This window comes from Schistocerca nitens, chromosome 1 (assembly GCF_023898315.1).
Source record: "Schistocerca nitens isolate TAMUIC-IGC-003100 chromosome 1, iqSchNite1.1, whole genome shotgun sequence".
Classification (NCBI taxonomy): domain Eukaryota; kingdom Metazoa; phylum Arthropoda; class Insecta; order Orthoptera; family Acrididae; genus Schistocerca; species Schistocerca nitens.
In genome coordinates this window covers 1,091,933,437-1,091,947,714 of record NC_064614.1, presented here as the reverse complement: position 1 = coordinate 1,091,947,714, position 14,278 = coordinate 1,091,933,437, and the positions used below count along the sequence as shown (strand labels likewise).

General features: G+C 35.9%; 1 protein-coding gene across 3 annotated transcripts in view; it reads left to right on the top strand.

Annotated features, from left to right (window-relative positions):
* The first annotated feature begins 3,225 nt into the window (after nucleotides 1-3,225).
* The window catches only part of LOC126198598 (uncharacterized), a 236,137-nt gene continuing 225,084 nt past the window's right edge, over nucleotides 3,226-14,278 (top strand). For all 3 annotated transcript variants that reach the window (XM_049935067.1, XM_049935060.1, XM_049935052.1), the window contains exon 1: nucleotides 3,226-3,380. In XM_049935067.1, coding sequence (XP_049791024.1) covers nucleotides 3,359-3,380 — 22 coding nt within the window. In that variant the 5' untranslated portion in view covers nucleotides 3,226-3,358. The remainder of the gene's footprint in view (nucleotides 3,381-14,278) is intronic.

Here is a 14,278-nt window from a genome sequence, read left to right as displayed (position 1 = left end):
TTACCTTCTACAATAATACTCATCCTCCAGAGTCCCGACCAGAGCAGACTGCTGGCGCAGACACGCGCCGACTACTGTCGACTACTGCCGACTCACGCAGACTACTCAAGACTAATGAAGACTGATGCCGACTAGCGACAAGCAACAACTAACTACATACTGCTCTCTGGTCAGAGACTCTCCTAAGTCTTGCCTGTTGCAGGCAGCGCATACATCGCATACCTCTTACAAACTCTATAATTAAGACCACTTTTTTTAGTACTGATACCAACCATTTTCCGTATTCGATCTGAAATACCCAATTAAGAATTTAAAGTCATGTAGAATATACGTCTGTACCTGTATTCCTTAACCCTGCTTGAGATGCATACAGTATCATTATGTGTCTTGGCTCTAGGGGAAACTTCTTTCCACTATTAAATGTTTTTTATTAGTCATTGAAACGATTATCAAATGGTAATCTTTAATGGCTTTTCTATCTTTGTATATCTATGAGGATGGAAATAAAACATAAATTTGCAAAACAATATGTCAGACAGTAAACACATACGGTATGCGAATAAGCCAAACACATTCACCTTTTACATGTATGACACCATTTTCTACTTGACTTGTCTTTCCGCCTCCAGACTCATGGAAATGCATTTTCAAAGCTCCTCTGGGATTTCTTTGTGGTGTAACTGTTGAATTTACGCCCAGTAGAACATATGCACACAGTTATAATTCAATGTAAGTTTGAGTGATAGCAGATAGGTACTGAATTTGAGGTTTCATTATTTCCCAAGCCAACCCCTAAAGAAATTCTTTTCGTTTCACTGGTTTAGGAGTTCTGGAATTTGCTTGTTATATGCACAGTGAGTTCGTGTGGAGACATTAAGTAAATTGTAGAAAACAATCATAGGCCATGTATGAGTGTTTTTATGAAACACATTTTTTTAATTAGTTGATCAAGTAAATCAAAATGGTTCAAATGGATCTGAGCACTATGGGACTTAACATCTGAGGTCATTAGTCCCCTAGAACTTAGAACTACTTAAACCTAACTAACCTAAGGACATCACACACATCAATGCCCGAGGCAGGATTCAAACCTGCAATCGTAGCAGTCGTGCGGTTCCAGACTGAATTGCCTAGAACGGCTCGGCCACCATGGCTGGCTCAAGTAAACCAATTCTAAACTTTCTCATATTGTAAAAAGTTGTAATTTCCGGTTTCAGTGAATCTCTTGTGTCTTTATCAATGGGATCATCATGATGTAATGTAGATATCAAGACAACAGTTTGATTCACTTTAGGGCATTATGAAACTCTGGTGCAATTCTCTTGCAAGCCAGAAAAAAATATTGAGGTCTTTGTTTATTAGGTAAAAATTCCTTGGATCTCTTCCTTTTTTTTTTTTGCATGTTCCAACATGTCACTATGCTGCTGCCTTGTCTTCTAGTAGCTTTTTACTCAGTGGTATACTGCTGAACAAATTGTCACCATAATCTTATGGTTAGGCCCTTTGACAGGTTCCATCAATCTTATTATCACATTTAGAAGAATCACTTTGTTTGAAAGAACCCTCTGGCTGAGTGCCAAAAAACGTTTCGAAGTTGTAAGTGAAGGAAATTTTAGCATCTTCCAAAGCAATTTATTAATGCTGTATTTCATAGGCTTTTCTAGGAAGCCACTGTCTGAATTTACATTTTCTTCAGGAAGTAAGTTACTGTTTGTCAACAGTCAAACATTCACTTAGAACAAAGTGTTTTGAAAAATTATAAACACCATCTCGAAAATTTCTCTAATGGGGGTAATTTATCAGTTTGTTTCTGAATGCTTCTGTCCCTAATGTCATCAACACACAGGCATCTCAGAAGTAGTTAGAAGCTCATTTTACTCGTAGTTACATAGCAGGATTCTAAGCCGTTTCCTCTAGAGTCATCTCAGAGCAGGCTAGGGTTTTTCTAGAACCTCTTGGGGTTCGTATTAGGTAGACCATGCCGAAAAGTGTTTTTATTTCGGTCTCATCGATGGATGCAGCATCCCCATGTCTCTAAAATTTACTTTTCAAATTTCTTATGTAAATATTTGTACAGATAACTATAATTTTCAAAAAACTTGTGTCTAAGAAAAGATCTGATAACCTGTTTTCACAAACCGTTGTTGAATGCTCGCATTTTTGAAAATGAGTTATTCTCTGACCTTATTCCCACGTTTCTGTTAGGAAAAGGCTTAGACGATTTTGTTTTACTGTTCTTTCTACCATGACAGGAACCACTAGAATCACCATTGTTATTATCATATTCATCTGCATACTGTTCAGTTTCGGTATTACGATCGCCTTCCATTAGTTGATCGTCTTCATTTGTATCAGATTCTTCAGAATCAAGTATGTCGTTTTCATTACTCTCTACATCATCATCTTCGAATCACACGTTTATGAGAATCAAATTCGGAAAATTATACGAAGTACTGAAGACTGTGTAAGTAATCGCATTAGTTAACGTAGTTCTTTATATCAGATTAACAAAAATCAGATATTGTACTGGTTCTTACAAAGAATTTAGTGCGAAATATATTTAAAAAGAGTCACCTACCTTACGAAACAGTTACGTACCGGTAGTTAGGTACAAGGTGGACGGCCGTATCTCAGCTCACTAATGCTATCAGTTTGGCTGTTCAACTGACGTTAAGTTTTAACTGAGCTTCAATAATCAATCAATTTGAAATGTACTAAGCAAGGGAACGCTGCAACTTTAAACATAGCGAAAATAACTGCAATCTAAAATCACCGTGACAAATGTTCCCCACGCCCACACTCCAGGCTTAAGCCAGCGCTCATTCAAACACAGCATATCACAAGTTCGAACTTCACTCCGTAATTAGAAACACTCCCTTAACTTATTTTAAGAGTGTAACAGCTGGAATATATACAATGTATCATTGAAATAACCTTTTCAAATATACATAATAGAAGTCGTAATAAAGAAAAATATTGTTCTACCCAAGGGAGCATTTTGAATAAATGGAACGTAGCCGTCATTTCATCGCTTGAACGTTTACTTTATCTTATCATGTGGCCGTATATTTATGGAAATTAGATAGGAATAAAAAATAAAAATAATACCTTATGTAAAAAGTCGTAACTGCTTTCGTCAACATTTTGGACACTATTTGCGAATTTATGCCATTTGCAGTAAATGTGCGGTAATGACAGCTAATATACCATCTTTGCTGACGCTACTGCACGGTTGATGTTTTCGGCGGAAGACTCAATCTAATCTGGAATTTGTTGAACATATTTGTCTGTTAGGACAAAATAATTGTTACGTGTTGTAGCCAATCCGTTGATTTTCTTGCGTGACTTCATTTATTATATGATGGATGACACGACTGTAGGTGAGCGTCATTCGTGAATATGTGTCTTATAAATTGCGGCATTTCGATCGTACGAAAGTTTTGCCAGATGGAATGAAATATATTTACTTGTTGTTTGGCATTTATAGTAGCAGTGGCTCTTTTTTTTTTAGATTTTGGAGCAGCACTATCGGTCTGTTTTCAGACAGCGATCGATTCCCTTATTGGCGTGTAAAACCATTGTTAGCTTTTGCTGTGTTAGCTAGTCCCCTCTAACCCCCCCCCCCCCCCCCCCTCACCTTCAGAATCTTCGTTTGACCGTGTTGCTATCTGTAATTTTTCCTGCCCTTCAAACAGTTCTCTCCAAATGGTATAGACCTTATAAATTTTTTCACTTTCTGGTATTAACCCAACATGATAAGTCACCCAATACAAGCACTACTGCATGACGGTCCAAATGAAAATATCGTCTACACAATTTGAGTCAATGAGACTCTCCTGAACCCTCCCACTTCAGAACGCCCTGACATTTGGCTTTCTTAGAGAAATATTTATTTATATTTTCCACCGCAGATTACTAGAAAGATATTTCAGTTATGGTTGTTGTGCTACTGATTTATAACTGGCCAAACTCATATGTTATGAAGTGGTTGTTGTACTTTCATATAAATTACACTGTAAATATGAGATGAAGCCAACTGCAACAAAACTTTGGATGATGTTCAGTAATGTTTTCTGAGTACATATGGCCATAGACTGGTGCCTCATTATAGAATAATGAAGTAATTGATTTATTCGGTATTTTACTCCCGTTACATTTGTTTCTATGGAAATACCTCCACAACAGTGAAAAAACATGCGATATGCACCCACAAAAACTTTGCAGTGAGCCACTGGAGCCAACACATCCCGTGTTCCAAAATAAGCGGAAAATATCCTGAGCAATTTCCAAAATTTTGTCTGTGTTTATATAAATATGCAGTGTGTAAATGTTATGTTGCCGTCAAGTAGTCCACTTATCTATAAAATAATACCATCACCTACCAATAACCTTGCAGACTTGCTGATGTCGTATTTTGTCGTATCTATAAATTTGAAGCTGCAGCATTCCTATAAAATTCCTCTAGACATTCATTTCGAATCATAAATCCTTGTCTAGAATGATGAACTGCTCCTTACTTAATAGTAAATTAAACTGTTATTTGTAATATTACAATCTGCTAATGAAGAAATACACCAGTCTTTGAGTCCTGTGAGTCAGGAGATTGAACTGAGTTTAACATACTTATTCATGCTCATTTTAGCATAGAAGCAACATGTTTATTTTTGTTTTTATTTATTTATTTATCCATCCTTAGACAAATATTGTATGAATGTTGTCCAAAAGTACATGTAAATTTATGGGAAAGTACAAAGAATAGTACCAAAAAAAATTGTACGAAAAATGTACAAAGACTAATTCTTGGTCATGCTTGACCCGGTAATACTATGTTTTATACATGTATACTAACAGTATTGTAACTGCATGGTCTGTTTGCCCTAAGGCTTTACTTTTGTCTTCCCTAAACAGGAAGTCCTTGTATTCACTACAATAATTCAGTAAAGATTTTACCACACTCAGTAGCTGTCCATCAGATTTAAAAAATTAACAGAAACTTTATGGGATGGAAGACAGTGTTTTCGGTTTTGCCTTCATATAAACATTGTCAGAATTATTTATTGGCCAAAATAGTCACTTACTGAGTAAAAACATTGTTCAAGTAGAAATTCTTTAAATTCTACTTTAAATCTGTTTTCATCTTCTAATTTTCTAATGTTGGCTGGCAGTATGTTGTAGAGTTTTGTACCCATATGGCTTACATGCCTTTGTGTGTGTGTTGTTTTTGTTCGCTGAGTATGGAGTGCTGTGCTATTTCGGGTATTGTAGTTATGCAAGTCAGCATTTGTCTGTAAATCTGCAAGGTGGGCCGTAACATATAAAACACATTTGTATATATATGAGGAAGGTATTGTTAGGACTTGGAAGCTTGGTGAATATAGGTTTGCATTGTCTCTGTGGGTGACTGTATGTTGTTATTTGGGTAGCACTCTTCTGTAACACAGATTTGTTTTAGATGGCAAGTGGTGGAAACCAAAAATATTATTCTGTATGTTGCAAGAGACTGAAAGTAGCCAAAATATGCCCTCCTGACACCCCTCTGCAGTACAGACATTTGCAATAATTCTAAGAGCAAAACTGGCTGAGTAAAGTTTCTGCACAAGTTTTCATTATGTGATCATTAAAATTAAGATTTTCATCTACATGAATCCCCAGCAATTTTGTTGATGCCACTTCGTCTGTGACCTTGTCACGCAACAACAGACCAAGATTTACATTTTGACATATTTTCCTAGACTGCATATAATTTGTTTTATTTGCATTTAATGTCAACTGGTTTGCATTGAAGCAAGTGTGGACATTCTGTATTACTTGATCACTAGTTGTTTGCAGCATTTGCATTGGTGCACCTATTATCACACTAGTGTCATCTGCGAATAGTATGGCCTTTGTTGCTCTATCTGAAGTGTGAAAGTCATTTATGTAGACAAGGAACAATAAGGGACCTAGAATACTGCCTTGCGGCACTCTAATTTCCACTTTTTTTTGAATCTAATACTAAATTTATTTTGTGGTTGGAGTAATCTTACATGAGTCCTACAATCTGTGTTCTGTTTTGTTGGTGTGATTCAAATCACTTTTTCCCTGTCCTTTGGATACCTAATTCTTCGGATTTTTCTAAAAGAATGCCATGATTGACAGTGTCAAATGCTTTGGAGAGATCTAAATTTATTCCTACTACACTTTTTTTTCCATATTTTTGCTTATTTGTTCAGAGAAGCACATTAGTGCTGTTTCTGTATTTTTACGTGCCTGGAAGCCATGCTGATTTCTATTTAGTAACTTATGGTCACTTAGATATTTGTTGATTCTGTGCTTCATTAATTTTTCTATTATTTTGGAAAATGCTGGAAGGGGGGATATTGGCTGATAGTTTTCTACCTTATGCTTGTCGCTGTTTCTGAATAATGGCTTCACTTTCGACATTTTCATCCTTTCTGGAAGCATGCCTTCACTAAATAATAGTCTGCCTTCATAGTACCAACTAAAAAGACTTGCAATATGACAGCCGAACCCAGAAGGGGATAGGCCTATCCCGTAACTTAAAAACCAAACTAGGTATCACAAAACTGAAAGACAATAGAATGTGCTGGAAGACTAATGGGCAAAGTAATTGATGAATTACAGGAATATTATGGGAAGCCCATTAGAGATAACTGTGACAATTTAGAGAAGATGAAAAGAGCTGTGTGGAGCACTTTCTTTCATTGAATATCGACCGATGAAAAGCCATGTCAAGCTTTGTATCTACCTCCACCAAACACTTGGTCTAAATATAGTCAAACTGAGTTTTCTGACACCTTGCATGAATTTACACATAAATATTCTGTTCCTTTGTCAGTAATGGAGGCAATCAAACCTATTTACAGAGATTTAGTAAATCCTGAGCTACTAAACAAGTGTTTACATGTGAAGACCCAGAATGTGAATGAGTCCTTCAAAAATCTCGTGTTGTGCCTAAAAATGTATTTGTTGGCCTTATGACTCTAAAGTTAGCAGTGTCTGATGCTGTAATAACTTTTAATGGTGGGAACACTAAAAGACTTAAGGTTCGGGAGAAGTTAGCTGTAAGATCTGAACAGAACACAGCTAAAGGAGTGCGGGAACTGGATGAGCTTTGTGTACGTGAAGCAGAGTTAGCTGCTCAGCAAATGACAAAAGAAGCAATAAAGAACAGGAGGCGGCAAGCACTGGGCTGTTGTAGTACGAAGAAGACACAGACTATGGGCCAGGGCAACTCTAGTGCATAAAAGATGCACAAATGTAAGTCTGTATAAGAATTTGTAATAAAAAAAGTTTTAAACCTCAATATCTCTGAACTACATTTTTTGCAATGAATGACCTGTTTTCTAAAAAAAGTACTTATGGTAGAGACAAGAAATTTTCATAGCATGCCAAGTGTGATATTCAATACATATGGAACTAGAATAATTAAAATATTCTGAGTTGTTTTGTTTTTATGTTCATTTATTTACGAAATTCTATCATAAAATTGAGTGTTTGAAAAAAAGGATAACATGCCCCAAAATACTGTTTCAGAATAAATCTAGTTCAGTGTATCTAAAAAAGAGTGTTCAGTAATTATGGAAAATTGTAAATTGGTGTCTTAAAAAGTTTCCAAGATAATGGGTCACAAAATTCGATAATTTAACATTGGCGACATGGGACATACAATGTCCTCTTAGTAAGAACAGTAGCAGAATTAAAATTGTAAACGAATTTCAGTGTGTGTTTTTAGAAGCAAATCTTTTCATATGTAAATTACATTAGGCCTGCCGATTTCTTTCTTTTTTATTTTAGAATAATGCAGATTCTAAGAAAGGCGAACAGAGTCATGGCACAAAAAGGAAGAGGGGTATGAACCAACAACAGGAATGCCAAGAAGCCCGCAATAGAGGTTTAGTTTATATTCGGGAACGAGGGAAAGGGAATGAGAGTCACGGTCGCGTACCTGGCCCTAAATGCAACTGCAGAAAAAGGAGGGAGAGATAATGGATATCTTTCAGAAGTTTTGGAATATGGGAAATTATGACTTGCACAATGCTTACTTTCATGGTTGCATACAAGCAACCGAAATAAAGAGAAAAACAAATAAAACTCACAGTCCATCAAGACAGAGTACAATTATAAGTTAGTCTGTGATGTCATCAAGTGGAAAGCACATTGAAGTTTGTAAGACAGCTCTCTTGAATATCCATGGACTACAAAGAAGTAGGGGTCCCTTGGAATATTTAACATCCGAAATAAAGCAAGGTTGTAAAACTTCCTTAGGAGATTGAAGGGGAAAACACCAGCATCATCGTAAAAAGTATTATAGATATTGAATTTGCCATTTCATAAATAGACTGCCAACATGTACCAGTCATTACAAAAGAGTTGATAGTCCAAATAGGAAATTCATGAGGATGGAGTACAAAATAGAAAGCTGTTATGGCCAACACAGAGAAGAATGTGAACAATTACATAAATTGCCTGTATCCAGTGATAAATTTTGATGGATTTTTGTAGGAAAGCACAACATATCCTTTAAAAACCCTAAAACAGACACTTTCAGCACATACTATTGTCTACTATGCAAGGGGGCCAGGTTCGATTCCCGGCAGGGGATGGGGTGTTATGTGTACTTCATCATCATTGACACACAAGTCGCCACAGTGGCGCCAACTAAAAAGACTTGCAATATGGTGGCCGATCCCCGAAGGAGATATTCCGGCCAATAAACTCCATATGATCATTTCATTTTACTAAATGATAAGTTGGCTATGTGTGCCAAGGGCCCTGCGATTTGTGTTGCTGTCATTGTTATGATATAAACTGGCACATCATCTACTCCTACTAAGATTTTAGGTTTCAAGCTTTTTATTACTTTGAACACTTCATGTTCATCTGTTGGATCTATCCTCATGCTACAAGCAGCATTTGGAAATTCAGGTTTTTCTTGGTTTGTAAATTTCGAACTTAATTTAGTTGTTGCATTTATGAAATAATTGTTGATGTAATTTGGCTAATCTTGTTTTTTAATATTGACATTTTCTGTCTTTTTTGAGAATGATATCCTGGTCTTCGCATTTCTTTCCTGTTGCAGTCTTCACAATACTCCATATGGCTTTTGGTTTGCTATAAGACTGTGTTATTAAGTTGTCATAACTCATAATTTTTGTCTTGGTGATTACTTTTTGATATACTTTCTTGTAATTATTAACATGTTCTGTGAACTGTGGATCTGTAGATGTCTTCAGTTTTGAATTTAGTCTCTTTAGAGTTCCACAAGAAGTTTTGATGCCAACTGTGATCCAAGAACTTGGCTTTGTGATGTGATTCTTGACAGCTTCTTTGGAAGGCACATTTCAAAATATCCCATGAAAATTGAAGAGAAAGTGTTATATGCATCATTTGTATTTGTTAGGGACAGCACTTCTGCCCAGGACTCACTAGTTAGGATATTTGTAAATTCTAGACAGTTTTCAGTGGGAAATTTTCTTTTATGCATGAAGTACACTTTTTTCTCTTGCAGTGGCATTGACGGAATTTTGAGGACAAGAGCTTTATGGTTTGATAATCCCAAATCAGTATTTGTTACTTCTACTTCTGTGGATTGTACATTTGAAAATATATTATCTATAAAGCTGCTTGTGTTATATGTTATTCTTGTGGCTTCGTGTATGTGTGGAAACAGATTCAAACTACATAATAGATTTAGGAATTGATTTTTTAGCCTACTTTCATTCATGAGATTTGTGTTGAAATCCCCACAGACAACTACAGTGGCTCTTTCAGTAAAAAAAATGTTAAGCAATGTTTCTAATCTATTAATGAATATATCTGTGACCCCAGTAGGTGGTCTGTATATTGCTATTACTATGACTTTTCCCTGTATTTCATACAACTGAATAGCTGCTGCTTCAAATTGATTTTCCACACTCAATAATTCAGCTTCACACCACCATTTTTGGCATTTTTTCTACAATACTGACTTGCCAACTTATACGGATGAATATTAATGATATTTAGTCCAAAAATTCTGCACCAATGCTCCATGATGCACATGCAGTCATTGTTTGCACCATTCAGTGCTACCTCAAGTTCTATTGATTTATTTCTAAGGCACTGAATATTTAGACTTAAAATCTGCAGTTGACTAGAGTGAGAACTGGTTACAGTTTTATTTACGCTTTGTGCTATCATATTCGTGCCTGTGATCTGGTAAGATACCAAAAATCCTTGAGGAGGACAGGTTTCCTGCACCTCTCGGGAGTTACCTGTACGTTGGGCTCTGGTGAGTTGTTTGTTGCTGCAGTTGGTGCTGCTGCTAATGTACTTAATACTGCCATTTCTGTTGTTGTTGATGTTGTTGTTGTTGATGATGATGATGGTGGTGGAGGTGGTGGTGATACTTTTTGTGACAATTAAAATGTTGGTACTTCAGGAACACACATTTTCAATAACTTACCAGCAGCCATAAAAAACGTAACAACCAATGAAATTCAGTGTAAGAGAAGCCTAAAGGATTTATTGGTGGCCAACTCCATTGATGAATTTCTCAGTAGAACCAACAGAATTTTTTTAAAAATGTGTGTGTGTGTGTGTGTGTGTGTGTGTGTGTGTGTGTGTGTGTGTGTGTGTGTGTAAGTACAATCTAACTTCTGCACCATTTCAGTGCAGTAATGTGTTCATTGTAAGTAAGTATTGTAGTAGTTCTGTTACATGTTTATTACCTTATAAATAAATAAAAAAACATTTTTTTTTTAAATTTTTAAATTCAGTGCATTAATGCGATCTTAGTAAATGAGTAAGTGTAAAATGATTCTTTCATATAGTGTTCATTAAAAAAAAAAAAAAAAAAGATGATCATTCCACTTGGAACCTGTGGAATGTGCATTAGCTTATTTGTTTCAATTGTAAATATTTGTCATGCAATATTGTTTTTCTGAAATGTTCTACATCCTGGAGGACCACCTCACTACAGATCAGTTGGAATGAAAATAAATATAATTTAATCCATTGCTGCTTTGTTTTTTTTTTGTGAACTGGGGTCTTCTCGTTTTTGTCTAAAATATATTTGGATGATGAGGAACTGTAGTTCTCTTGTCATTGAAATTGCTGTCCACTGGTCTTTCTGTTAACATTTCATCTTTTTTTTTTTATATGCTTTGCTGGTGCTGATGGTGGTTCTAATACTTTTACCTTTTTTTTTGAAGGGTTTTTGTTATGGAGTCTGGCGATGGCGATGCAATTATCATTTTGGTTTTGAATTTATTTTGGTGGTTTTTTGTTTCCTTGATTATCGGGTGTGCCAGATATTCTTTCCCCAAGCCATTCAGGTGAAGTCTGTGTTGTGTGTGGAATCTACGTCCAATATTGCTTTGTCAAGAAATTTCATGTTTTTAAAATGTCTGCAGATTTTTGCAAACTGATTGTTTGCACTTTTTATTTCCTTATTAACACATGAGCATCTTACAAGATCATAGCAATGTGGAATATTGACCATTGCTACGTGTGTGTGTGTGAGTGAGGTTCCTCAGACACTGTTTAAGATGGCGTGTTGCATTCACTGTTTCGTTTTTGTAGATGTCATTTGTGCCTCCCAGAAGTACAACAAAATCTTTACCGTGCAGATTTTTTTCATCTGCGGATACTGTAATTTTTAAAATTTTACCAAGTGGGGCTCCCGGTTTCACTATACCACATGAATATGTTTTAGTTGTTTCTTTTAGCTAACTTGCAAGTCCACGGCCATGGCTGTCTGAAGGCACAAACAGTTTGCTGTTATTGGAGTTCACAAAGTGGGAATGGTTTTGTATTTTTTTACTAAGCACTGCAGCTCGATTTTTGGTCGGCACAATTAGAATGACCTCATTCACGATTGTTTGCGTCAGTAAATTTTCTTCTCTTACCTTATTCAGTGGCTTTTTGCTTTTCCCATTGTTCATGTGAACTGTATGTTACCTTTTCACTATCGGTGGTTGAAAGTACTTTAAATGTATTTTCGTGCACAAAGATTGTGTAACTTTCACAGGTTTTCTGATTTTCCACTTTGGTCTTGCTGTTATTGCACTTCACATTTGACCAGTTTTCCATAACGGACGAACTATCTCGTGCTAGTTTTAGCGTGTTCAGCTCAGTATTTTCTTGTTATATTTTCGAAATATCCATTTTCAAACTCTCGAAGAAAACTATTATATTTTTTAACAAAATATGTTTGAGTATTCCTTGCCAAAGAATCAGAAAAGGTAGTCGAAACGTGGGAAATTATAGTCACAACATTGTCTGCAGAAAATTTTCACTGCATAACAAAGTATCACATTAGCAGTGCAAAAGCATATTGAAAGGAATGTTGTGACCCAAAATTAAAGCTGCGAGATAGAGGCAAAGAAGAAATTGTTGCTATGTGACTAAAGAAATAAAAATGTAGAAAGACAAGCATGAAAACTTGCAGTCATCCAAAATGCTCACTTTTCGCCAGGAAAGTCTTTTGTAATGTACTATGTATGTAATGGACTATACCATTACTAATCTTGAAAAGAATTCTGATAGCAAAATCAGGCATCCAGCAGTGGGAAGAAAGAAAATAGCATGTCTTCATTGATACTATGAAGCATATTGAGTGTCAGAGTGGAAACAAAAAAGAGAACCTGCAGAAACAGGATTCTCCAGTTCTTAATGGAGATTCGCAGGTATGTGCCATAGTGTCTGGAAGTCATAGCTGTATAGAACCACAGTGGTTCAAATAGCTTGCTGACAATTATGGTCATGGGATTGCAACATGGATCAGTGACACAATAGCTGGAACAGTGATGGCATTTGTTAAGCTTTGTGTTCCCTTGTATGAAATCAGGAAACTCTTCAACTTGCCTGAAGTCAGTACTTACAATTACTTTATTGTGTCGTTTGGAGGAGTAAATAACTTATTCAAAAACTTCAAAAGCCGCTGATAAATTAAGAAAGTGTTTAGGACACTTGACTCACTCTGATGTCTTATTGATGACCATCTCCCTCTGATACGACATATCTCTGTTATCTTATGTACACAAAGAGAGAAATGTTGCAAACATATTGTTGTTCAAAATATGCACACAATATGAAAATATAGAAACTATTGATCTTAGTGGTATAGGATGTATATTACACACTACACATGGACTACACTTAAATGGGCTAGGGAAGCAGCTTTTGGTGGGAAAAAATAAGCAAATATTTTATGAAGAAATCTGAGATAAGATGTAGAGCAACAAAGAAATTAGCTCCATTGTCATACCTTCTCCATTCATCAACACAGCTTCTCCTTTCACCAATAGAGCAGTCATCTCTCTTTTACACAGAAATGGTGCACAGCTCATTGGTAAGAAAGACTCTGATACCAACAGTGCAGAAGTAGACTCCAAGCTCCACACACACAATGTTTTATGGACAAATCCTTACCAGAGAAGAATGATATTAGTGATGTGATAAAAATACCCTTCGGCAATTCAAATGTTGTGTGAAAATCAGAACTCATTATCATTTAAATTATAGCAACAGAGGTTTTTGTTTGCAAACAAAATATCATATCATCAGATGCAAAGTTTTAAATGTAGAGGTTTTGTTGAATGCAGAACTCAGTTTTATTAGTATTCTGTGCATTACAGAGCACTGGCTAAAGACTGACCAAATTCTCTTTTTCTTTGCTGGGTCATATACTGGCGAATTATTTTTATAGAAACAGTTATAAAAGTGTAGGTACTCATGTTTCACCAAACACTGGTTAAAATATGAATCTGTTAATAAGTTTCAGCATTTAATGCAGAAAGGAACTTCTGGCTGATACTCATTAAGCTCAGTGATACCAGTACAGTTGTAACATGTATCTAATGCTCCGTAAAATGGAAAGTTTGACTCATTCCTGAATAAGCTTGTATATGTACTAATCTGGATTATTCTGGACAAGAAATCGGTAGTACTGTTTGGAGACTTCAACCGAGATTTTATTGGAACCAGAAAAAGAAAAGAACTATCGCTCAACCTTAGGGATACTTTCAACTTGAAGCAGATAGTAGGAACCTAAACAAGAATTATGGAAGCTACTACTACTGCCCTGGATCAGATATTTGTGAATACAACCTGTACTGCAAAATTTGTAAATACAAGTCTTATTAATCATAAAACTCAAGTTGTTATCTTCCCAAGCTACTTACTGCCCACCCAAAACTATAAAAGAAATGCAACAGCGAGAAAGTTCAGTATATATAATGTAGAAACCTTCAACTGTATTACCACGAGCAAGATGGGAATAAGTTAGAGATAT